The 27,923-nt window shown below is 36.4% G+C and overlaps 1 protein-coding gene across 4 annotated transcripts; it reads right to left on the minus strand.

Annotated features, from left to right (window-relative positions):
- Nucleotides 1-5,491: 5,491 nt before the first annotated feature.
- On the minus strand, nucleotides 5,492-27,314 carry LOC102720282 (disease resistance protein RGA5-like). 4 transcript variants are annotated; one of them, XM_040528687.1, is made up of 9 exons: nucleotides 26,312-27,314; nucleotides 15,586-17,535; nucleotides 14,681-14,730; nucleotides 13,786-13,859; nucleotides 13,257-13,361; nucleotides 11,715-11,825; nucleotides 10,346-10,448; nucleotides 6,584-6,810; nucleotides 5,492-6,462 (listed from the first exon to the last, which is right to left on the minus strand). In XM_040528687.1, the coding sequence occupies exons 1-9, from the start codon at nucleotides 27,073-27,075 to the stop codon at nucleotides 6,430-6,432; spliced, it is 3,417 nt and encodes a 1,138-aa protein (XP_040384621.1). In that variant the 5' UTR covers nucleotides 27,076-27,314; the 3' UTR covers nucleotides 5,492-6,429. The 4 variants fall into 4 exon arrangements, with proteins under 4 accessions (XP_040384621.1, XP_040384620.1, XP_015698039.1 ...); XM_040528686.1 differs by having other exon boundaries at nucleotides 6,584-6,813; XM_015842553.2 differs by lacking the exon at nucleotides 11,715-11,825 and having other exon boundaries at nucleotides 6,584-6,813.
- Between the last annotated feature and the right edge of the window lie 609 nt (nucleotides 27,315-27,923).

Genomic DNA, 27,923 nt, shown 5'->3' on the forward strand with positions numbered 1-27,923 from the left:
TCAATTCTTGCGTTTCTTTTCTCTCTGTTTTTTTTTTTTGCATTTTTAGGTGTTCAAATAAACATTTCGGGGCACATCGATGCACGCGGAAATTGATCGTCGATCAAAAAACAAAAAACAAAAAACCAAAAACGGACAACATATTGAGCTTAAAACTAGAGGCGTACCTACGAGCTATATGTGGTAGAACGTACCTAGAAGCTCTGCATATGTTCATTTATTCGGGAGGGAATAGGGCTAGCTCAACACTCAGAGAGAAAACGGTTTTGGGTAACATGATGAATTTAATTGGCTGTATACTTGTAGATAGATATTATCTTGGAGAATAAAACACAGATTGTCGAACCACCTTAGTGATACTAGTGTTGAGTGAGCCTTATTACATCTCGAATAAATTAATATATAGATCTTCTCCATACTTTCTACCATAGTGAACATATATAAATAGTTTCAAACATTATATCCAAATATATATCCAAATAGTTTCACTCCACTGTGACATCCGAGCCTAGGTGAAAACACCATAAATAGATACGATGGGAAATTTAAATTATTAATACCACTGTTCTATATTAAAAGCATTTATCCTAGGCTCGATTCAAGCTCTGCTTAGGCTTCAAACGAGTCGAGCCTGAGCTTGCGTATAAGCTTGTGGGCTTACTCAGAATCAAGATTGGCTTGACTCGAGCTCGAACCTAGCCAGAGAAGCTCACTTGAGCTTAGCTCATTGGCAGCCCTAGTTGAGGCTAGCAAAGGCTATAGTATCTTGATTTTGTTTCATTTTTACATATTTTTCCATTTGACAAGTACATTATATCTTTTTTGTCAACTTTGACATTGGTTCGATTTTGGTTCCTCAACTATAAAAACATTCGGTTTTAGCCACTCAACTATTGAAACCATCCATTCTTTTTTTTTGGTGATGTGGTGCCATGTGTCATAAAAGTAGATGATGTTGACTTGTGGGTTGTAGTATTTTCTTTATTTTTATTTCTGTTCTTACCATGCTGATGTCATCATCTTCATGTGTAGTCCATGTAAGCACCATGTCAAAGAAAAAACCACCTTAGTGTTGAACTCGGGAACCAAAAGTGATCGGTTTGAAGAGTTAAAGAGCCAAAAGTAAATGGTTACTTATTTTCTAGACCAAAATCAAACAGAGGGCATACTCGGAAGGATGATGTCAATTTTTCTCTTAGACATTCAACCTTTTGTTAGCTTTGTGTAACACCCCGGGTTTTCACCAACTTGGAGCGCTACACAAAATAGACGAAAAAACCACCTTGTTCAAAACTTCACGGAGCACATACATGGGATCATCTAATCACAAGATTATTTGTTAAAATATATTGAAACTAAATTTAAGTTGGAGATGTGCGTAAGTGCGGAGGTAAAAGGGTGCTACTTCCCACCTATGCATGCATGAGTTACTTGGTACCTAAAAAACTAAATATACCACAAGGGTGAGTATAAAATACTCAGAAAATACAATGTGAAACTAAAAACATAAATTATATATTTGGAAACAGAGATGGAAACAGACAGCAACAAGAATTAATTCGCTTGTCCGAAAAAAAACTCAAAGTTTAATTCGACGGTAGTTCCTATCCCGGATGAACATGAATAAACATCAAATACAATGAAATAGTAGTTCCCCTCCTGAACAGACATGGATATCCTTTAAGCATTACCAGTAAGACGAGTAAGCGGGACCAACGCGTACTACAAGGATCATGGATGAAAAAACAACCGAAACACTCCATTACAGCCCATGGTACTTGATTGAGTTAATCAAAAAAGAACCAGAATCATGAAACTGGAAAACGACATGAGAAACTCAATTGTCAACTCGAAACATGAATAAATTTAATTTGAGTAATAATATGAAATCAAGTTCAGTAATTATGCATGACTAAGTACATATACATATATATACATGAGAATCATGATAGCATATCATTTCAGTCATCACATATCAATCATATAAGTTCGTCATACACTTGCCTCAACCCCAATAATAACTTGGCTTAACACCTCCCACGTTTGAACCTTCACACCTGTGAGGCAAAATATCATATAAAACATCTATATGTGACTAACTAACAATACCTAGAATACTCGACGTATTTACGATGACAAACACAAAGGTTCTATTTATTCCACCAATCTACCCATTCTGATGTGTTCACTGTTTTATGCATAACTCACAACCTATCTAATAAAAGGTAACAAATGATAACACGTTGGATATCTAATGAAAATTCCCTACAAATTTTCTTTTGGAAAGAAATTCACATGAGGCCTCTATCAATCTTGATTAAAGAAAAACAAACTGCTGTGCTGGTTCCTAACCCAGTCAGCAGCACTGATTTTAGTGTTCCTTCTAAATCGTTGAGCTGAATCAGGTGAAACCAGAACCGTTGGAAAGGTAACGATGATGACTGAAAACTTCGTTTAGGACACCAAATCTGAATCGTGATGATCTATTCCCAGTTTTTTTTAAAAAAAATACGGATTTAGTTCATAACCGAGAATTTTTTTCCTTCGCGCAACCAGTGAACAAAGCGATTTCCAATAGATAAAAAATATTGGTCTAGTTTGTTCAATGCATTAGCAATACTGACAGTCATAGTCAAGAATTAGTTGAAAAGGGGTCACATTAATGATGTAGCAAAATTTAAAGTTTTTAGGACTCTAGTTTTAGACAACTCTTGGAGAATTGGGTAATTTTTTAGCCCAATAATTTTTAGGATTTTTCTAATACATAAATTTTAGTACTCTAATAATTTTGGACATAAATTGGAGATGCTCTTACGGCATGGACCATGATTTGGCGATTGATCTGATGAATTTTGGGATTGCACCAAAAACCCTCCACTCAGCTCCTTTGTTTCTCATGTGATTTTCTAGCAGCAGCAGCAATGAACAATATGGAAACCCGCAACCAAAAACTAACAGCAAAAGGGCAGCAGCAGGACGGCCACATGGCCGCGACAACTAGCAGTAGACGGCAAGGAGCGGTAGTGGTTGTGGTGGTGGCTGCTCTGCTCTAGATGATCAGCAATTAAGGAAACGGCGGCGGCAAGTGCTCCAGGCAGCATGAGTTGAGAAGGAAGCACGTCGTGGGATTTTTTTCGGGGTGTGCAGGTACAGCGATCTTTCTCCCTTTTATCTCTTTGTTTGTTATATAGAGAGAAATGAACATAGTAATCTCGGAACATACTTTAGATAAAATCCAACGGTGATAAAATAACATAATCGCCACCACCTCTCCCGAACTCTGGTCATTGCTATGTTCTATCTCGTGCCACTCAATAATCCATACATATTTACGGTTTCTGTTCATCCGTTCGAGTAATACTTAAACAAAATTAATGAAAACAAATTCACGTCTATATATTTTTCAGAATGGTTAATTATTTGAAATATGGGGTATTACATTATGCGGGATACTACAAACTAGAGGACAATGTATGCGGTGATGAAGTTTTCGTATGACATACAAGAGGGATGATGTGTCTATGGTAAGAGGAAGTTAGTTTCGAAAGAGAGTCTGGATATGGGAAGATTGGATGTGCTAGCGATAGAGATGAGTTGGATTCAGTTAAGGAAGGGTTTCCCATGAAATTGAGATTTTAATTCGTGCTAGATACGTGAGCTTTGCATAACCACGTTGAGTGCATAAATAGATACCGAGTGGTATGTCTCTTATATGCTTTTTGATAAGATTTAGATGCGACAAAATTAGGATATAACCTAGATTTCAATTTTTGATCGAAAATTCTGTGAGAAGTGTTGTAGGTGCACTTTCAATAGTAGCAATATTTAGATTATTTGAATTCTTACAATTTAAACAACCAAATATATTATTTTGTTCATATTATTTAGTGCTGACCCATAAAATACTTGGTGCAAACTATGCCATTTGAGTATGGGCCAGCTATGTCAGATGAATCTAAGGATAGTCTGAGGATGGCATATTGGCATCATCAGATCTTTATGGTTAACACCTTTAGGACATTCACAGCCGATAATCTGTCTCATTCTCTATTATGAAAATAGATTAAGTAGGAGAAAAAACTGCTCTAGCAGATACTCTATCCCATCACACAAAAAAAGAACATCCTACGTATTAAAAAAAAGAAACTCCATATTTTTTCATATTTTGAGTTTCTCTCCTCACTCTATATCTCAATATCCAATCACAAGAGAAGAGAGTAAGAATAACATGAGAGAAGATGATTTCAAAAAATTGATAAAAAATATTTATAAGTATTATAATATGGATGTTCTGTTATAGTGATAATTGATACGAAGAGAGAATATATTTTCGATGATCATCCAAATGGTAATATGGATGACATGCTGAGAATGCTCTTTAAACCTTTGTTGAGGCTGACATAAGGCTATAGGATCTCAAGTTCGATTCCTTTTGTCTGCTTTGATTGCAATAATTTGTTTTGAGCCTCTTCGATGGTAAAATTTTGGCTAAAATGAAGTTGTTTTTAACATTTAATTTGGAATTCCGGTTTGTTTGAATCAAATTGGGTGTTTTTTTGGACGAAATATGGGCAAGGAGTTGGTTCTTCAATAAAAGAGGGTACAATGACCAATGAGTTTTTGTTATCAGAACAGCTTTGAATTTTTTTAGATATATGGTTGGTTAGCTAATAGCTACTCAGCCTGTCGGCCGTAATGGAACATCAAATGTGGAGGGAGCAAGGGGTTAGTGTTAGGTCATGTTGGGGGGAGACTGGAATGAGAAAATACCGAGAGCTTCGGGGACGATCATTTGGCTTATTTAGAGAAAAACCAAACATCATATTTAAAAATAAAAAAATAATTTATTAATAAAATTTTTATATACGTGTTTTTAGCCATCTAAAAGCAACGCTGAAAAATGAACAATGATGAAAAAAACTCTAAATATACTTCAAATTTAAGATTAAAAATTTAAATTTTGGCTTATAAGCATAAACAGAAGTGAAAAGAAGTGGGTGGAAATTATAGAAACGACATGACCATTTTACATGAAATAGAAAAGAGTTTAATCAACATGTCCAAATACATTGTCGTAAACTAATCTTGGCTTTGGTTTAAACACTAACTTCTGTGGTGTAAATTATTTTTTTTACAATTTTTATCAGTTTTCGCGATTTACCACAGTGATTGTACAGTGCAGTAATCATGCTTACCACCAGGCTGCAGTAACCCAATCCCCAGCACTAAAGAGAAACACCGGTAGGGAGTCCTCAAGGGATTTGTGATGTTATGAGACAAATGACAAGAGAACAAGAATCAGACGATACATAATCGTTTTTACCTGTCATGCTAGCATGTAACAATTACTCTATCTGTTACACGGTAGCATTTTACACGGTCTCTAACTTTTTACTTTGACCATTGATCTCTTTTATATATTATAAACAACTACAAAATTAACATAATATAAAAATATTTAGAAACAAAAATGCAATATAGTGATAGTACATACGTAACAGTGAACACATTCGTAGCTCAATTAATAGTCAGATCTTTCAAACGCTAATTTTCCTATACACAATGCCCCTTGCACTGTAGAACGAAGGGAAGTAATGCAGTACAGACTGAACCAAACAATGTAATGCTTAGTGCAGCCAGGCCATCCACGTCAGTGGCTCTAGCACGCCACCTAGGACAAAAACAAAACAAAGAAGACTTTCCTTCTTCCACAGTAATTTCATTGCAAATGGCTTCAAGTGGGTCCCACTTATTCTGCATGTAACTCATCCTCTCCCCTCTCTCTTCTCCCGTGAAAGTTCTTTTCCTCTCAGGCGGCTCGACCAAACAGCAGCTAAGCAAGGACCAACGGCCAATGGAACTCGCAGCAGACGATAGGAGGCAGCGGAGTGAGGCCGAGCGACGGCGACTCGAGGGGACGATGGCAGATGGAGCTCACAGTAGGTGACAGGGGGTGGCTCGGGGCAGCGGCGGTCGGATCTAGCGTGGGCGGGGCTGGCCAAAGGCAGCTCGAGGGGACTGCGGTGGCGGGAGATCCTCCATCTCCACCACATGCGTCGGCCGGGCCACGCCCTCTCCCCCAATGCGTGGATGCTCGTCGTCTTCTGATGCACACTGACATGCATTGTGAAGGAACTCATTCTTGCAGGGGACACGTGGAGCTTTGCAAGGACGCCCTTCGTGCTGAGTTAGAGGTGTTGTGCTGATGTGGCTAAACAAAACCACTTGACACATCACTGCAATGTGAAGGCCCTTAGCAAGCATGAGCTACACTACATATCTTCACCTCCAAAAATAGAAAAAAAAATTAAAAAGCTATGGCCAAATGCAGTTTCACAGCTGAACCGGCGAATCACAGGGGGAAAAAAAAATCCCCTCCCTCTGAAATCTACAGTCCATAGATAGATAGCAACATCAGTACGTGCATCTCTATTTATTACACCACCGAAAGCAGGACCATTTCTGCAATGACGAAAGGACAAAAAGGACGATGGGGTAAGAAAAAAAGTAGTACTAGAACGCAAGGCTGATGAAATGACATCAGAAGCAGTACAAGAATCAGTCATTTGTTCTGCATACGTACTGATTTAGCGGAGTGACTCGCCTTGGAGCCTTTCCCATGGGTGGCTTCCTTGCCGGGCCCCGACGGTTCCTCTGCCAGGCCGGGCCCCGACGGCTCCTTCAGGCTCTTCTTCTCTTCCCTCGCCCTGTTGAAGATCTGCGTGTAGCCTGCAGCCGACGCACGCGAGGAAGAGTCCCACTCGCCAAACCTTGGCACCGCTCGCCCACGGCCACAGGTGTATCCGTATTCTTCTTGTGGGTCCCACCAAGTGTATATTAGTCAAACCACGTGAGAAATTTTTTCTTAAAAAAAGGGAAGCACAATGACAAATTGTATTGGATACCACTCAATCAACTTTGGGGTCGGGGCTTGGGGATATGTTGCCCAGTTGTCCTGACGTTGTTATTAGGGTGGTTGAAAAAAATCAAACTGTATATTTATAAATAAAAAAAAAATTTATGAATAACACTTTATATACGTGTTATCTGTGATTAAAAGCTAAGGATGGAAAATAAACTACGATGAGAAAATTCAAAAATCTACTTTAAATTAAAGGTTGAAAATTCAAATTTTAGCATATAAACATGCGAAAGCAAAAATATGGGCTGTATGTGCGTTGCATTCATGTTTGATTCTGTTTTAATTGTTGTTTTTTTCTTTTAATTTTTCAACTTTAAAAGTGAAATATACTTTAGAGTTTAAGCTTTTTGCCACACCAAAGTCTGGTTGAGTTAGTTTTAAAATTTAAATATACTGTATATTGTGGCTTCTGTTTCTTTATTCTCACCGAAAAGGAAAGCTTCTTACAAGGTGTCCATCCTGCTTGGTGTTTTTTCCGCTTTTTTTGGGTGCGGTTCTTTTTGTTGACAGTTATTTTGGCTGGCAATATGACATCGCTTGGATAAAACCGTATTTTCAAAAAATGGAACATAGTTAACTAACAAAATAGAGTGACTCTTCTTTCCGCTCTCGCCCACAGACAGATAAGTGGTAAATCCATGGCCTCAGCAAAATCATATTGAAAGTGCACATAGTTATGTATAACTAGCCTGGTGGTTTGCACAAATTACGCGAAAAAACATCTTGTTATAGAATTATTTTTGACATAATCATATATGCTTTCATATTTTATTGTGATCTTTTTCAACCTAATTGTATCAAATTTATATGGCCGATATTCTAATTAACATACTAATTCATATGTCCATATATCAACATGATGGATTCTTTATTATTCTTTTAATGAAAGATATATAAATTTTATGGTATAACTGTTTCTCTTCTTTTTCATCTTTATCTTGAAGTTGTTAGTGTATCTTCTCACTATTCCAATGACAATATTCCTCCTACTAAAGATGATGTTGTATTGTTTTGTCCATAATAGTTTATAACCAGATTAAAAAAAAAGACAACATCCATCGTTATCGTTTCATCGTTGTTCAGATTTAGACTCTAGCTAGGAATTCTATTGTCACGTCATTTGGTGTTTTTTTTTCTTTTTTGGTTTTGACTGTTGTTGGTAAAAATAACCAGTTTTGTGGTTAAGGGTAAAATAGTATGAGCGAAATTTAAGTGCTACAAATTATCTTTAACTCATGACTGCTTTAACTCATGACTGCTCGTAAAAAAAAAGAAATACGGAATAAGAGAGATAGCCCTAAAATCCACGGATTAACACTACGCTCTCTCCAGCATTTCCTTGGTACAACCAGCATCCTCCCATCTCTCGTCCCCATCAGTGATTCCTCGCCCGTGCTGACCTCGCCGCTGTCCTCGCTAGGTCCACTTTATCTTTATTTCCAATCTTATGGGGTTGGTTAGTTTGATAAGACTCCTCTTTTGATTTATTTGTAAATAATAAAGAATACTTGTTTTTATATAAGCTGATTGTTATATAACAATAAATCCCATATGGAAATGCCCGCTGAAGAGAAAATCTATTAAATTGTCTTGCCAATATCCAACTTTACAAAGAAAAAAGAAGAAGTTTTCTTATCTTTTATTAGCATTAGAAAAAGAATATAACTAAAATGGAACTGTCAATATATTTTTTATAAAATTTCTTATTTCACAAACGCATTTATAAGTGGATTTTTTTCCGTGTGATTACTTTGCTATAAGGAAACTGAAAGCAAACTGTATTTTTTTGTAATCTTTTTTCTATAGGATTGTTTTTGTCAGTACACCTACAATATTATTTTTCGGAAGGTAGGATGCATTTTTTTGGCTGTTTTAGGTCCACAGTCTGCTAATGAGGCTTCTAACGTACTCTCTCTGTTCCAGAATAAAACAATCTATCACTTTTTACCTACAATATTTCACTCTTCATCTTATTTAAATTTTTTTTACAATTAATATTTTTTTATTAGATGATAAATTATGAATAATATTTTACGTGTGACTAATTTTTTTCAATTTCTTAAATTTTTTTTAAATAAGACGGATAGTCAAACGCTGGACACAGATGGTCAAAAGTTTGATTTATTTTGGGACGGAGAGAGTAGGCCTTGTCTAGATCCAAAAAATTTCACCCAAGAAACATCACATCAAATCTTTAGACACATAAATAGAGCATTAAACATATATAAAACAAAAAACTAATTACACAGTTATCAGAGAAATCATAAGACGAATCTTGTGAGCCTAATTAGTCCATGATTAGTCATAAGTGTTACGGATTAATTAGGTTCAAAAGATTCGTCTCGCGGTTTACAGGCTAGCCATGAAATTCGTTTTTTTATTCGTGTTCAAAAACCCCTTCCGACATCCGGTCAAACGTTTGATGTGACATCCAAAAAAAATTTTCACCAACTAAACACCACCTAGTGTAAAAGCCATTGGCAATACGGTCATTTCCCCAATATAAAAAAAACAGCGTCAATGGAGGGTCAACCAATACGACTGACATGTCGGTGTGAAAAACATAGATTCAAGTAGAACATATTGAGTAAAAGTTTTGGAGCATTCAACGAGTTTCCACAAGTTCTTAAGTGCCAATTTTGACAATGCATCTCCCTATTTTTGGTTGAACCTCACAACAGTCTGATATTTTTTATTGTACATAGTTGTAAATTACTTTTATATATTTTCTACATATTGCAGTTTTATATTATTCTGATATAAGTCTGTAATTTTTCAACCTAAAGGCCCTCTTATGGATAAGAAATTGGGCAAGTAGATCTTTCCTGTATTACATAAAGTTGTAGTTTTATGTTAATTGTGAAATGCAAACATAACTGACGTTACTGTTGAGGCACTAGAGTTCTATTTCTATGAATTTAACAAAACCTGACATATGAATTAACACTAGTTGACATCCACAATTGCATCTTGGAAATGTTTGAATATGAGTTTGATCTATGATTTGAAATTGAAGAATAATGAATTTGAATTTGAAATTTTGCAACACGAATTGTAATATTATATATCACCAACTACCAAATTGTTTTTTCAAATCTTAGGTATCTACATGGTATGTGGTTAAGGACTGGGTAAGGGGTGATTGTTCGGCTTTTTTATGAAAAAGTCAAATGATATATTTGCAAATGATAAATAATTTATGAATAAAATTTTTATACGTGTATTCTTAGTGATATAAAAACTACATCTTAAAAATAAACTTCAGTGAAAAACTCCAAAATCAACTCTTTTAAGATTAAAAATTTTAATTTTGTCTTATAAGTATAGACAGAAATAAAAAGACGAGGTGGCAGTGATCAGGCTTTCTGCACTCGTGTATATATCTGCCATGACACCACACGGGAAGATCATAGTGATACGTACCAGACGAACCCCCTTCTCTACGACGACCGTAGATTGGAAGGCTTAAGGGGCGTAAGGTATCTGCTAATTCCATCCGAGGAATTCCTTCGATATGTATTTCCACCTGCGAATGAAGTCACTGGCACTCACTAGTAAAACTGCACATTATTGCAACATATATAGCATCCATTATATTTTTGAAAATAAAATATAAAATCCGTAGAATCGTCCATGGTCCGCTACCATGGTAGGACATGATCGACATAATTTATTCAAGTTCTCTTATGGGGAGCGTTTTATTAGTATATTCATACAGTATGTAAAAAGAGTTTCTTTAATGTTCTTGAAAAATATCTTAACGTACCATATTTTTCAGTGCAGAGTTAGTAAAATTTTTGGTACCTTAAAGATACTTGGTAAAAAAATCCACGTAAAAAAGGTGCAAAAGGGAAGGCAGATGATGTGTTCTATTTAATTCCAGAACGAAATGTAAGGAGCTTTCAATACAGTTGTTACAAATGTATAGTGTTACTATCAGAAACACGGGTTGATATTTAATTAATTGTGAACATGTTATTTATTAAATTAATAGTCACAGATGCCACTACATCCATATGCACTATCATTAGTCTTACTGAAATAAAACACATCTGAGATGACAATAACGGGTATTCTATTCACTAATTTTGATTTACTGTGTTTTTTCCTGGGTATACATAATGCAAATTTACTTCGCTGTAGCCATCGATGATTAAGGTGAGGAAAACATTAACATTTTTTGACGAGAGGAACTGAAAACGTATCATGTCACGACATTGGAGCGATCTATCTGCGCAGAGTTCATCCTGGAGATTAGCGGATACTGAAATGGGATTTATCTGTTTATCATTTTTGCCACGTATATACAAACATATAGTATGTCACTAGAAAGGTCGCACGGCAAAGCCGTGCGTAATTATAGATTAGCCAGTTTATTTTTTTATTGTAATTATAAATGCATAGAATAATAAATAGTAGTAAATTTGTATATTTTTAAATTTTAGTGGGGTGAGAAAGTAAAACTAATGAAAATGTGTTTTTATTTATTTGTCTATTTATTGAAATGTGGAAAATGTGACACTAAAATTGAAATAATAGTCTTCAAATAATAAATAACAGCAAACACATATATATATATATATATATTTAATTTCAGTGGGGTGAGAAAGTAAACGAAATGGAAATGTTTTATTTATTTAGCTATTTATTGAAATGTGGAAAATGAGACACTAAAATTGAAATAATAGTCTTTAAAGATTATTTCATGATTGGGTAGAAATATAGAAATTGTTCTGCAAATTAACCACCGAAATTTTTCTCTCCTGTTTTTCTCCTACATTCATTGTCTGACCTCTTTCTTTATCTCTTCCCTCTCTCGATCCCCATCTCTCTCCCAGCTGTCGGGTGGCCCATCTCGGTGGCGGCGCGGCCGTCGCCTGGCTTTGCCGCGTGTAATTATAGACTGACAAGTTTATTTTATAGTGACTGTAATTATAAATGCATAATTCTAACTATTGGGTAGAATAATTAATAACATCAAATTTATATATATTTTTAATTTCAGTGGGGCGAGAAAGTAAACGTAATGAAAATGTGTTTTATTTATTTATTTAGCTATTTATTGAAATGTGAAAAATGAGTCACTAAAATTGAAATAGTAGTCTTCAAAGATTATTTCATGATTAGATAAAAATATAGAAACCGTTTGTAAAATAACCACCAAAATTTTTCTCTCTTTTTTAAAGTCCATTCACTGTCACCTATCTCTCTTTTATCTTTTCCCTCTCTCGATCCATCTTTATCTTGATCTCTCATCCGGCTATCGAACGACGGCGAAGGGCAGGCCTCGGCGACGGGTCAGGGGTGGCGTGTCGGGGGCGGTGGCTGGGGCGGAGATGGCCGGCGGCAAATCGACCGATAGCGGCGGATGTCTTGCGGCCGTTGCATCCCCGCGGAGATCTCAGGTCAGCGCATTAGGGGCGGCGGCGGTTGGGCCTCGCCGGTGACAGGTCAAGGGCAGCGGTAGAGGCCGGCCTCAGCGAAATTACTTTTTACTTATAAATATATCGTTTATGTTCTGCTTACGCCTAGTTTAGATGGCAAAAATTTTTGAAAGAAATGTCACGTCAGATGTTTAAATAGATGTTGGAAGGGGTTTTCGGACACGAATGAAAAAACAAATTTCACAGCTCGCCTGCGAACTAGGAGATAAATCTTTTGAGCCTAATTAAGCTGTCATCAGCACATGTTGGTTACTGTAGCACTTATGGCTAATCATGGACTAATTAGGCTCAAAAGATTCGTCTCACAATTTCTCCCATAACTATGCAATTAGTTTTTTTGTTTTATCTATATTTAATGTTTCATTCAGATATTTAAAGATTTGTAGTGATGTTTTTGGAAAAACTTTTTGGAACTAAGAGCATCTCCAAGGGAACGATCATCTCACTTATCATAGTTAAATTTAGTAATTTTGCAAAAAAAATGTCCTCTAAGAGAGTGAGTATTTTACTTGCCATGTCATTTGAATGGCAAAACTTAAGTTCTCTATGACCAAATATAGCAACTCATTCCTCCATTACCAAAATTACTATCCGTGGGTCCCACGTGTATGAGACCTTCTTGTCATCCTACCCTTGCCAGGATTTGGAGTGGGGATGGAGAGTATCTTGGATATACTCTTAAAATTTGAGTTGCCGAAATTAAAATGAATTGCTAAATTTCAATTTAGAGAGTCAAAATTTTCATTTTTTAGAGATGCTCTCAACATGGCCTAAGAAAAATAGAAAAAAAAAAGCGCACATACGCTAGCTGGTGAGCTGCAGCTGAACGCAGGCCGTATTAAATTTGCGGCAGAGCCTGTGAGAAGAGAGAGTAGGGTAAATGCGCTCACCTCGGTCTCGGCGCAGCGCCGAGCGCTGATTGGCCGTGGCGGCAACGGATCCATCGGGATTTCTCCCGGTGCCTTCGGTTGATCAAGCCCCTCCCATGTGGCTGCCTGCCATCCAGAAAAAAAAAAGAAGAAAACACCAGGTAAAAAGCTGCTGGTGTGATCGTGCCACGTGGATGGGCTAGCTGGCTGAGAAAATGTTCGGTATTAGAGATAAGGTGCTGACAGCTTTCAGTAGTGTTTCTGGAAGAAATTTATTCGAGTCAATATTATGTATAGTTCGAAGTGTAGTTTAAATGTTGTTTGAATTCAGGAAGCATCTCGTATTCCTCATGAGCAAATTAGTCTGTGATGTAAATGCTGAACACAAATTTACAACCCTTCCGCCTCTTTCAAATTAATGATTATATTCATTGTAGACCACACTAGTAACATAGAATCTATATTGTCCACATGTAAAAAGAAGATGATATTTCCATTGGAGATTTTTGGAAGCATTGCGGCAGAAATGCATATGAGTTAGTTACAGTACCTGGGATCTCAGTGAAACATCCGCACTTGGCCCGTGAGAACTCGGCGAGTCCTCATAACACATGATCTCAATGTCTGAAAATATTTGCATTATTTAGCTCATCTCCACTAGAAAATTAAATTTGATAACTATATGATCTCAATAGATCATATTTAAAGCAATAATGTTCTTTAAAATTACAAATAATATAGCATAACAACCACAGAACTATAATTTTGAGCTGCATTATGAAAGTTCTGTAAGGGCAATTATGCTTGGGGTGCAGACTCTAAATATGTAATTTTGTAAAGAAAGAGTCGTCAAATCAACAGTTCAAAATAAATTTAACAATAAATATATAATTTTGTGATAATTTTATGAAAGTACATGTAGTTTTGCTAAATTAGTCCCGTGTAATAGATTTTTATCTAATAAGATAAATGTGTGTTAATATATCATAACCTAATATTATTGTTCCAGTGAATACCCACATCAATTGCCACGAATTCTCGTTTTTCGATTACATGGATTACATTCAAGATGCATGTGCATACATACACCACGTTCACACACCCATGGTAAAGAGATGAAGACCCATTGATAAATCCTTGTACCTCACTAAAATTCGATTGAAGAGTATTCACATGTGCATAATTCTGGCACTAGGTTTTGAGTGAAGCTAAGTGGAGCCACGCACCCACCAACCCATGACTGTACAACCGCGACTCTAATGTGTCGCCTTACCATGACATATGTAGTATTTTTTACACGAAAATCAGATTTCCGAAACGAAAATAAACACTCGAGGAAAAATATCCAGAAAGACAGAAGACAGGATTGTTTGCTTATCATGTTGACCTCATTTGCACAATAGTTATGTTTATATAAGAAAATACTGGGGACTGAAGTAAATTACCTGAAGATGAAGATCTTCCTGGCAGATCCAAAATCGGGAAAACTCTGACACTAGCAACCCAACAAATTCAATTAAAGCCGGAGGTATCAAGAGAAAAACCTTATATGATAAAGTTTTGTTTTACACTGTCATTATCTATCCTCTCCTCATATAACAGAGTTTTCCTTCAAAATTTTTTTTGAACTACTAATCTGATAAATGAAATTGATTTTTTCCGAGATTAGAATTATAGGTGTTCTACGATGCTCTCTACTGGTAGTAGAACTAATCTAGATCATTTAGTTTTCTAATCCAATACATCGGATCTATTTATACTATCACTATAACTATTGATAGTAGAATATTTTTTCTACTGTTAATAAAACTTTAAATCGACGGTCGAGATTCTTATATCGATGGTAATACGGGTAGTTTAGCTATTAGAATTACTATTAAAAGATATATAAAAAAATTAGAATTAATAGTTAGATAAAGTTTATTTGTACTAGGTGAAAAGAATCCACCACATTTTCTGTGAAAGCTATATTTTGCAGGGCTTGAAACTACATCAGTATAATAGATCTAAATGTATTTTAGAAATAAACCTACATATGATATAGCAACTAAAATTCTAGGTTCAATAAGCGAACCAGTCTCATGGAATGCTGGAAAATTTAACAAGTTTCAATAATTGTTTTACATAAAATTTCCAGTTTGTACATAATTTTAATTACATAAACTTAATATCAATTATTTATGTGAATGTATGGTTGATGACTAGTAATTATAATATGGAAAGTTCCTAAATTTTTGGTGATATGAAATTTTGGTATGTTTCAAGTTCTAATACCTATTGGTATTATCCAAAGGGCTAATTTTTTTCAAAGATTCAAAATCAGTTATTGGATGAAAGGGGAAGCCCTTACTCTTCTTCAACCCAATGAATCCATCGTATGTTGAATCTAGGAATGCTTGAAAGCTTCTTAGTGGCATCACTTAACGCAGACTCTGTGGCTGTCTTGTCAGATTCCTCTGCATCAGCAGCTGCTCCAATTCTTCCAATGATCTCTTGGAGGTTCAACAAGTGCTCAATGCCAGCAAGCATATCACCATACTGTTCCCCACTGTGGGCTTTGAATTCTATCTTGAGCTTCTGGAGATTTGGCATTGCTTCCGCCTGAAAGGCAAGACGCACCACAGCACATCTGAATTTGAAATACCTGAGAACAGGGAATGCCTTGTGATTAAAGACAATTGTTTCTTCAAGGGATTGCTGGACATCCAACGAGAGAACATTGAGCTCCTGTAACATTGCGAGGCTATGAACATCAGAGCTCAGCAGTTCTCTAACAACAATTTTCAGAATGCGGAGTTTCTTTAACTGTCCGATCCATTCGGGCAGTCTGGAAAAGATACAAATGGGAGGTAACAACTCAAGTCTCTGAAGAGAGAGGGGTGGAGAGGACACGACTCTTGAGCAATCCATGTACATGCTTGTGCCTGAAGAAGGAGCCAGAACAAGAGTTCTTAGTTTACCAAATTTACCCAGAGAAGAAGCTAGAGCAGTCAGATTTCTCTTCAGGCAGTCAGACAGTTCAGAGCAGTTGAGATGAAGATCTTGCAGGTTCGTCATCTCTCCAAGACCCCACACGTTTTGTTCAGAATTATTGCTGAGGTCTAATGACTCTAGCGTGCATAGAGACACCATGCAGCCAATGTTGTCAGGCAGTGTCACATCGCGAAGACGGAAGTGCAACAATTTTGGAAGATGAACAATATCCGACGGAACATTTTCTACTCTTGCATTTAGTTGCAGTGTTTCCAAATATTGCAGTCTCTGTATGTTGGCTGGTAGCTTAACAATCATATCAGTTGTAACCTGCACATATCTCAGTTGAAGCAATCTAAAAATTCCTCTTAGATCAAACTCCTCTTGATCACCCCAAAGTTGAAGTATTAGAACTCTAAGCTGCTTGAACTCCAAAGTCGATGGCAGGCACCCAGCTAGTCCGTAAAAGTTTAGTGACCGAGCTTGTGATAGTGATATGTTCGACGGTTTTGTTGCATATTTGGTATTGCTGACATGGAGAGACAATCGACGGACCTTGAAAGGAAGCTTTGTAATAGATTGAGAATAGTCCAATGCAGTGGTGAAGTTCTCTTCTATGGATATGCCCTTGATAACATCAAATACCATGTGATGAACTGTACAAGACAACACCTCGTCACTGTAGGTTTTGCGATTAGGTTGCACTATTCCTCTGCTGACAAGCTCATCAAAATAGCTATCTGCTACTGCGTTGGTGTCCTCCCCTTCTGTTTCCCTGATAAAACCTTCAGCAGTCCATTGTTTCACCAAATCAGCCTTCCAGATTATGCACCCCTCTGGATACATTGTAAGATATTGAAGACAGGTCTTCAAATGACGGGGAAGACTTTTGTAGCAAAGGCAGACTATATTTCTTAGCATGTCTTCTGAAGTGTGACTTGTTGCCGTACTGAAAGATAGAAGTTTCTTCACGTGTTGCCATAGCTCTAATGTCTCCACTTCATTCGCTAAAAATCTGGCTATACTCATGATTCCAAGTGGCAGTCCACCACAGTTTCTGACAATTTCATATGAAACATTCTTCAACTCTTCAGAACAATTATGTTCAGAGCCAAACACACTGCTAAAGAACAAGTTTGCAGAGTCATCTCTGCTAAGAGGCTTCATCTTATAAATATCGTCATATTGATAATCACAACATTCTAGAGCTACTTCCTCGATATTTGTCGTCGTTAATACTCTACAACAACATTCACCCTTGGGAAAAGCACTGCTAACAATATCCCAAGAAGATGTTTCCCATAAATCATCAATAAGAATGAAATACCTGCCAATTGAATTAAAAAATAGTATAACTTTCTTGTGTATATGTCATATCATATACTCCCTCCATTCTAAATTAATCATCATATAAAAAAAAGAGAAATTATAAATTGATCATCATATAAAAGAAAATCTATTATACATTAATAGTAATACGAACAACCCTTCGATCCACACACATTAAATACTTACATGTGTCTATCCAATCAACTTTGATGTAATTTATAAATTTTGATTTTGCATGTATACATGTAGCTTGGGGTTTGTGACTCTCTGGTTTTTTCAATATTGATTAAATAGATTCTTAGTCTTTGTACTCAACCCTTATATGATAATCAATTTGGGATGAAGAGAGTATTCTACTCTAAGGCCATTGGTAACTGCTAACAAGTCTTTGCTGACAGTATGTACTTTCAAATAAGAACTTCTAGCTGATACCACTTAGGATCTTTCTATAGAACACCCAAGTTATTATGGACCATCCATTTCACATTCATTCAGTAGCTAATATTTATCTTACCTCATGAGTGGTAAGAATCATTTATTACTGTTGAAACATAATTGATGTCAATTATTGGCTTCTAATAAGGATGGTTATGTTGTTTCCTTGTTTTGTGTTACAAAATTCAAAATATAGTGCAAAAATAAATTCATTCAATTAAAATATTGATTTCTTATTTGTTAATTAAAATATTTCCCTAATTTTGAATATATGTTTATATGCATAAGATGACATAATTTTATAGTGTTTGCCTTAAGTTTAGAATTTTCAAAAATATTTTTTAATTGCATTCGGTTCCAATTTCATAGAAGAAACTGTCACTTCAAGATATATTTTTTTTGTTTCAATTACATCTCAAAATATATTTTATACAGAATGTTTAGGGTAGCCGCAAGCCCTATTGTTCCTGCCAAGTGCCCAAACTAATTGACAGGGCAAGCCAGGAACAGGGCTGCTTGGTTGCTCTTTTATTTTTTATCTATATCTATATCTATACTTCTGTAAAGAGGCAGTAGTAGTGAATCTGCCAACTATCCAACCACCAACTCTCTTTTATTTTTTGAATGGAAAAATAACTAAGACTTATATATGAAATCACTTTTATCAGTTCTATTTTAATAACATGTTAATGATATTTTTTTAATAAAATCTCATTGGAACGCACATGCAATATGCTATATGGCTTATAAGATGAGGGGCACATAACTTAGCAATGAAAAATATATTTATACTTCTACTCTTAGATGTCATAATAAAATAAAACAATGAAAAACCCAAAATTCTAAATATAAAATTTCAAATAAGCATAAACAAGTAGAGGGCCCGTACTAGCAATATGATCACTAGAGTATCCAAACTGACCAGAAAAGGTCTAGCTTAATTCATCCAAGGCAAATGCTAGGGACCACATAGAAAAAATATTTTTCAAGAAAATATGGTTTATGACACCAAGAAATGACGTGTTTAGTTCTAGACAACTGGAATTTCGACTCCTTTTTTATCTAGTGCGAAATAGACATGAGAAATGCCTAAACTAACCTATTTTTTTAACCTCACCCGACCAGTTCATCTCCAACTCCAATACCATCGGATCGCTACAACCCGTAGTCGGAAAAGTTTCCAGATCGATGGGTCAAGAAACACAGTACATTGCTTTTGAATAGTTTTAACAAGGAAGATGATATCGGTGGTGATTATTTAGCTTTCTGAGAGAGAAAGCGAAATGACATATTTGTAAAATGAAAAATAATTTATAAATAATACGCTTATACACGCGTTCTTAGCGAGATAAAAGTAAATGGTGAAAAATAAACTATGATGAAAAACCCTAAAATCTGGTAGATAAGGTTTAGGTTAGGTGATTATGCCTCTCGATAGGTATAGATTATGTGATTATGCCCTTTTCTAGTGCTTTCTTTCCCAGATTGTAATGTTAGGGTTTGAAATTTGAATTGAGACTTTGGAGAACTGAATTAATATTGAAGCTGGCGATTTTTTTTCTTCTTATTGTTTGTTTTTTGGATAATGGATAAAAATCCGGCATTTGCTTTAAACAAAACTACAGCCAATTGTTTAGATTTTTGAAGACATTTTTATTCCCCTCTTGTTCCAGGTTATTGATGAAATTGGTACTGGTAACTTATATGATAAATTTTGCTAATACCGGTTATATATTGGGGGTGATTATTTGTCTTTTTTATGAAAAAAAAAGTCAGACGGTATATTTGCAAATGAAAAATAATTTGGGATTAAAACTTTTTATATTTCTATTCTTAGTGATCTCAAAACAAGATTGAAAAATAAACCACAGTGATAAAACCCTAAAACCAACTCCAAATTTAAGGTTAAAAATTTAAATTCTTATAAGCATAAGTAGAAGCCAAGAGATAAGGTGATTGTGATCTTGATGTAATGATGTCACCTTGACGTACTCCTCATATTTTGATAAGCATTTCGAATCACTAATTTTTTCCCTCATCAGCTGTCACTCCTAATGGACCGTTGACACGAAAAATTGCCTAAAAACATCAATACTTACTATAACATTGCCTGACGATTTTATATACTCTTATACATGAATTGAAGCAGGGCTCCCCCTTCATTTGACTCTAGCTACGCCACTGAGTATACAAGACTCTTAGGATGTACGGCGGGAGAATTTCTTGTCTGGTATCTTGACCTTCCTATACATTACAAGAAATTACGAAATGCGGAATGGAAAGGAATGATGGAATGGTTTGAGAAGGGGCTTAGCGGCTGGTAAAAGAAAACTTCTCTCTTGGAGGATGACTCACACTGATTAATTCAATACTTAGGGTTTTCTTAACACTTCAAGAAGCGTGCTCATAAAAAAAAAAGAAAATCTGAGTCAGATATATGAGAGAAGGAACGAGACCTTACTAGCACAGTGATGCCATACCAAGAGTAGTTCTTAAGAAATTTGACTACTTGTTGTTTAGGTTTTACTGGCAGAGTGATGGCAGAAGGAAGAAATATCATTTTGCTAAGTGTAACATAATGTGCCAATGCGCCCCAAAGCCAAGGGGTTTGAATTCATGAGTTGGAAGTGAAGAGCTTTGCATTGTAAACAGAAAGGCATCTGCCCCAACTTTTCTTGGAGAAGGGATCTGGTTGGCTCAAAATTAGCAGTGTGGAATAACCTATTACCCCACATCACTAATATTGTGCTAACATAGGAGCAAGATGAATTTCATTAGAGCCTCACCACCAAACGGGGAGTCCTCGGTGAAATCTCACCATGTACCTACAGAGTACATCATGGTGTTCTTAATTTAAATAAGCTTATCTGGAAACTAAGGGCCAAAAAGTTTAGATTCTGATAAGCAACTGTTTGGTAGACAGATTCTAAGAATCTGGAAAAGCTCCTAAACCTAATTTCTCCAGCTTCTGGATTCTTAGTTCATTTTCTAGAATATGAAACTACAGATTCTCAGAAGCTTTAGACTGTTTGGGGCAGTTTCTGGCAGAAATAGTTTTTGGAAAAAATTGTAGCTGGGACAAGCACCCCAAACAGGCCCTCGAGGCCCCATTAAAAGCCAATATTTTTTTTGGTACTTACGGTTGGGTGTTGTATTAATTAAGGATTTTCAATACTACCTTGCTCATTCAAGAGTTGCTCGTTTCAGTGGTGCCGTCTGAATTGATCACAACGAAAACAAGCTATGGATAATTAGTACATGATTAATTAAGTATTAATTTTATAACTTTAAAAACTAAATTTATTTGATTTTGTTAAGAAATTCATATATACAATGTTTTTTTTATAAAAAATAACATTTAGCACTTCAGAAAGTGTGGTCACAACAATCAATGAACTAGTTCATCCAATCCGCTGGAAAGAACTGGGCCACTTATGGTCTGTTATCCAAGTAGATTCAGCTATGTCCACCTCTCAAGAGAGGATGTGTTTGGTTCCATGGATAGAATGAGTTGGGATAGAGCTAACCCATGCCTGACTCTGTTTGGTTGGTGGATGAGTGAGATTGGTTGAACCCAGGAGAGAACTATTTCTCTTAGATCCAGGTCCAACCCATCCCACTAAAACGGTAGGGGTATCCATTTTATTTGTTAAATTTATTTAAAATATATTACTTGTATAAATATACATCCAATTATTTTAAATTATTCATATATTAATCCTAGTATTTAGTATTTTATCTTGTATATGAGAGGTAACATTTATCACATCTCATCTCTTTAACTAAACAAAAAACAGGTCCAACTCATCCCATCTCATCCCTCTCACCACAAAAAATAGGTCCAACCTATCCATCCAACCAAACATAAAAATAAAATCAACCCATCCTATAATCCAGGATGGATACCACCAAACTCACCTTGTCCATGAACCACACGCATCCTCAGTGTCTCATGTCTGGTTAGTTTTTAAAGATATGAGATCTCATGTCTTGTTAGGAGCAGTGGCTTCGTGTTGGCCGTTATGGTTACATGAGTAATGTGGATTTTACGAGAAAACACTTTGTTCTTCTCAGCAGGTTATCTTCGTAATTATTCATTAGCTTTGTGCCTAGGTTATTATCTAGAAGTCAGTTTTTAAGGCATTATATTGCGGTAGCATATTAGCAACTTGAGTGGGAGTGTTTTACCTAAGAGCATAGTGGCAAACTAGTCTACACATACGCATGCAAATGGTCGGAAACACTTTGAACCATTTTCGTGACCATTTTTTTTCTCGGAAACGGTAGAATAGAAATGAAAATGGTATTGAAAATATAAAAAATCAAAAACATAAATATATGGACAGAAACATGCATGTATTGATCGGAAGCCCGTAATTAATGGTGGAAACATTGAACTACAAAATCATATATTTAATTTAACAAAATTGTTTAATATGATCACTTAAATTCATATTTACGTCATGTAAGTACGAACGATCTCTTCGTTAGCCATATACTCAAAACAAGGATTGGTTGAAATGTTGATCGTCCTCTATATTAGAGGCCAAATAAAGGCATGCACCATAGATATTGCGGTAGTTAGAAATAGGATAATTACCGTATCTGTACTACAGTGCACAGACATGTTTTATTTATTCTATATTCTTAGTTCATCGTTCTTCAAATCCGACGGCTAAAACCATTTTCATAAGAACGAATTGCGTAGTTTGGTCTCCACCCCTCTTTATGCAGACCTTCCATATCAAAATTAGAAATTACCTTACTAATTATAGAATTTCCATATTTTAGAAAATATCTTTCCAATTAGAAAGGAGACAAACACTTTATATATATTAGACTTTATACAGAGATAAATATATAAATATTTTAATCATAAAGTTTATACAAATATGCGATGTATACCTTTAGAATCAAAATTCAATCATAATTTTTAATCACTCTGTTAGAACACCATCAATAATACCAAAACAATGAACTTCGTGTTCAGCATCATGTATAGTTGTGCTAATGGTAAGATTGATCATGTCTCTAGACCACTATTGTTAGACACCCAAATAGTCAAATCTCTAACGGTAATATCATAGACAAATCTTTGATAAATAGGAATGAGTATCTAGTGTTCTAGAAATATTTTGTTAGCAGCATATTTTTGAAAGTGCACTTAGCCCCTAACCTGGTTTTGGATGATCAATGTCAATGCTATTAAAGCTCTTGTATGCTAATGAAGTTGTGATGTAGATAAACATGCTTGAAGTCCAAAAAGGTTTGCATGAACAAATATTTAAACGCCTTAAGGACTCAAATCAATGGAGATGCGAGATATTCTATTTTTGAATTTGAGTCATAGGAGCACCGTACTATTAAGAGGTTTGCAAACGTCTCCAATGCATCCATTCATGAACTCAACATCACTACTCAGGGTTTTTAGTGTCAAGTTTTCACAGAATCTTGGTCGGACAGTCAGCAACTTTTTTAACGACTACATAATGTATGACAACATATATAGAGAACTAATATACAACGCTATGAGCGTTACGTAATAAACAGCGTGTGATACAACATCAGTATCCCTGACCCCACACACTGTCCATCGTTCCCCCACCTCCACAGCCCCAGTTAAATTTTAATTTTTTGAACAACATACCACATATATCGATTTGAGTTAAAATTTTACTGAAACACACCAACCATCGAACACACCAATAGCCTAAACCAACTTGAGTTAATTTTTAACTTCTTATTTTTCAACGCAAACATTCACGTTAAGTGCAGCTAAAAATTTACGGAAGAACACACAGACAGTAAGCAGAAGCGCATCATCTAACTAGAACATACAGTTAAATTTTAACTGCCACACAAACATCATGTAACATTTTTCGTTTGTGTCTGGTTAATTTTTAACTCTTATGTGCATCCTGCAAGCTGAGTATGAGTTAAAGTTAACTCAGCAACATCCTAGGGTATTAAAATATAGCTGTTTTGATATGTCAGTTACCGTGAATCGTGGCAGCGAATCTTCTTCTGGTTGGCACATCAAAACTAGTGTGGTTATCGCCGTGCATGCCTTTCCTGGCCTATTCATTTTTTATTTTTCCGTTATGTGAGAACGACTTTCTTATTTTTCTTGCAGCGTTTGTTCTTGAAGTGATCTGCGGCGACGGCCGAGCGCTTTCCCGGCGATCTTTTTCTCCTCAATCTCAGGCGGCCAGCAGGTAAGTCCAAGCATCATCGTATTCACAATACAGTACAAATATCGTCCCGTTCGTAATACCTAGGGTTTATCACTAATTGCATCTTACACAGCACACAAGCCCGATCATGGAGGTCTCGGAAAAATGCCTTCAAAGGTGAAGAAGATTAGGTTCTCAAATTCCCAAAACCAATGCGGTTATCATCGTGCATGCCTTTCCCGCCATGTTCCATTCCCATTTTTTCGTTGTTTGAGAATGACTCCCCCATTTTTCTCGCAACATTTGTTCTTGAAGCGATCTCCGACGACGGCGCAATGCTTTCCCGTCGATCTTTTTCTCCTCAATCTCAGGCATCCAGCAGGTAAGTCTAAGCATCATCATATTCACAATACATTACACATATCGTTCTGTCCATAATACCTAGGGTTTATCGCTAACTGCATCTTACGCAGTACACAAGCCCGATCATGGAGGTCTCCGGAAAAATTCCGTGAAACACGAAGAATATTAGGTTCTCAGACTCCCAAAACGAGTGTGAGGTCATGCTCCCCCTGACCCAAGCCAGCGGTGGACAAACCTCATCAATGGCGGGTGACGTAGCAGCGCAAGGAAGGCCCAAAAAGAGACGATGTGCGTCGTCGGCCGACGATGCTGCGGTTGTCGATGTAAGCAACATTTTTCTCCAGATGATTTTGTTTGCTATAACATGGGTTCATGGTAACAATGTTCAGTTAAATTTTAATTGATATATCTCTATGTTTATTTTAACTATTGAGTATCTTCAGTTAAAATTTAACTGACTATATACCTCTGAATATTAAACCATATCGGCTCCCTATTTATCATATGCACCACGATTATCCAAAATCATAATCATGTTTTTCACGTTGCAGGCCGACTGAACGATTGTCCGCTCAACGATACTCCACCAGTTAATATTCAGCCAGTACAACCAGGTCGTGCCGCTACACCCAGAGATTGAAAAGTTCCGAATTTATGCGGTAGACGATCATTCGGCATAATAGCTACAAACAAAAATTAAACTGAATATACCGTGTGTCTTCTGTGGAATGTCTAATGTGTCATAAACATCTGGAAGCAATATCTAAACCCATCAGCATATTGCATGTGTGCACAGTAACAATTAGGTTTACGTGTCTTTTGTTATGCAAGATGAATATATATATTTTTACTATTACTGATAGGGTGATAAACTTTTGTTTTATGTGACGTGATAAGTAATGGTTTATCATATTATGAGTTTTTCTACTTACTTGATGTTTTCCAGTTATATTTATAATCAAACACGGCATGGGGCATGTATGAGTTATTTTTTAACTCAAACATGCTGACAAGGTTTTGGTCATCATTGACTGTAGATAACAGATAACTACCTTACACAACAATAAATTTTTAACTTATCACCTACTGAGCCATGTAATTGTTGATTTGGTGCCGAGTGACATATGTGTTAGTTATTTTTTTAACTCAAACAGATGTTAAGCATTGATAAAAGTATTTTTGTCACGACCATCGACAAGTTATTTTTTTAACTCAACAGGTATAACATTGCAATAACTAGGTCAATCTCCAAGGTAGCAACATCACGCATACATTCTGGATGATAGTTAAAATTTAACTATACATCAAACGGCTACAAATGAATCAGTAAACGAACGCATCCCTTTCACGTTATCGTTAGTTAATTTTTAATTCTGTAAACCTTCATGGTCACTGAAAGTTGTGGTGGTCATCGGTTAATTTTTAACTTCTCAACTAGTATACGCACACATTCCTTTCACGTTATCATTAGTTAAATTTTAACTTCACAACGTATCGTAATAAACATCTATGACATGCTGGGAGAGGGGTGGTATGACATGAAGGTTGGTTGGTTGATCGTTGTGTAACGCGCTACACAGCACTTCTATGACACGCTGCGTAGCACCATCGCGTGTGTGTGTATATATATATATATATATATATATATATATATATATATATGCCTGTTAGGCGTTGGTTGGCCACCCGCTTTACCTGGGCAAAACAGGAAGCGTTCAAAACCACCCATTTAGGACGCTTCGCAACTAAAATTGGAGTATAAACTATAAACCATTTACTGAAAACAATGAAAACTTTGCGTACCTCTTATGCTGGATATGTTGACGAATTTCGTCAATAAGGACTTGCACTGTGCAGCAATCAGCCGGTAGTTGACCATGGCGTCGAACTTGGGAGAGTATGCCTCGAAGAATCCTTTTCGTATCAGGCATCCTCGACGCCTGCACAAAAGCTCGACACCCGAATCGGCCCCCAAGCTCGCGGAACACCTGTTTGGCCAGCGCAGTCTTGCCAACACCTCCCACTCCAAGAATGGAAACCACCTTGAGCTTGGGCTCGGCTTCGTCGCTGAGCATGTTCAGCAGTTCGATCTTGGATTTGCCGATGCCGACGAGGCTTGTCCCCTTCCAGTCCGGCGCTGGGGCGGCGCGGCGTTGCTCGGGGGATACAAATCCACATCTCGGCGGTGTGCAAGTGCAACGGCCGAGCTCATAGATCTGGTGCCGCTCCCGGGCCTCCCTCACGGAAACACGAAACTCCTCGATTCGACCGGGGTCGACTGGTTCCAGATCTGCACTTGAATCAGAGTAGGAGGAGGAGGAGGAGGAGGGCATCGTATTGTCGATGTAGTCCTCGATGTCGTACGATAGGTCACGAACCTGGTTCATCCAGTGCCTGGCCATCGTGGTGCAAGTCTCCGTCTCGGAAAGATCCACCATGGCGGCGTTTACGACTTCCAGATCTTGTTTCAGGAGCCCGATCCCCTCCTTCGCTGACTCTGTCACCTGGTATTCTGCTACATGGAGCTTCCTGAGAAGCGACCCCATGGCGCCCAGGGAAGCACTCATCCTCTCCCGCTGTCAGGCAAGCCTGGACAGAGAAATCAACAAGAATCAAGCATCGAGATGATGGTATTTCAACGAACGGACCTTGCAAAAGTTTAGCGGTGTCAAATTAAAGCAAATGAGAGGGAGTATTTTTTGGGGGATTCAGAGGGAGTATTTGAGCCAACACAACCGTTGACTTAACCCGGGTTGAACACTTGAACCATTGTAAACTATATGCTGCTCGTTGCTCAATATGCTGCTCGTTGCTCAATATGGGCTACCATCATAGATATATGCCCTCATTTTTAAGGTTGATTTATATTTTGACGGTGTTAATTTAGTATTACAGATGTTAATTATTTTTAGAAGATTTGTCATGGTTAAATAATTAATATGCACCAAAAAGCACTTACAATATATATATTAGAACATATGGAGTAGCTTTTGGGTCCTCACCCAAGCTATCCTTCTATTTTTCCTTTTTTTCTCTTTACTATTGTTTGTCTGGTTTCTCTTTACCATCATTCCTCCTATTTTTTCGTTTTTGCTTATATTTATAAACCAAAATTTAAATTTTTAACCTTAACTTTGGAGTTGATTTTAAGGTTTTTTTAATCGGAATTTATTTTTCAGCCATAATTTTAGATTAATAAGAACATATATATAAATATTTTATTAAAAATTATTTCTCGTTTGTAAATATAATGTTTGATTTTTTTCTTTAAAAGACAAACAATCACCCCTTATTGAGTTCGGATAGAACAACTCTATCCAATTAAATAAGTGAAATCGTTCTCTAGTACATTTATATTTTTTTTAATTTCCTGCTAACATGAATTTTAAGATCAAAAGTTGTGGCCCATATTTTC

The sequence above is a fragment of the Oryza brachyantha genome, chromosome 11 (genome assembly GCF_000231095.2).
Source record: "Oryza brachyantha chromosome 11, ObraRS2, whole genome shotgun sequence".
Taxonomy (NCBI): domain Eukaryota; kingdom Viridiplantae; phylum Streptophyta; class Magnoliopsida; order Poales; family Poaceae; genus Oryza; species Oryza brachyantha.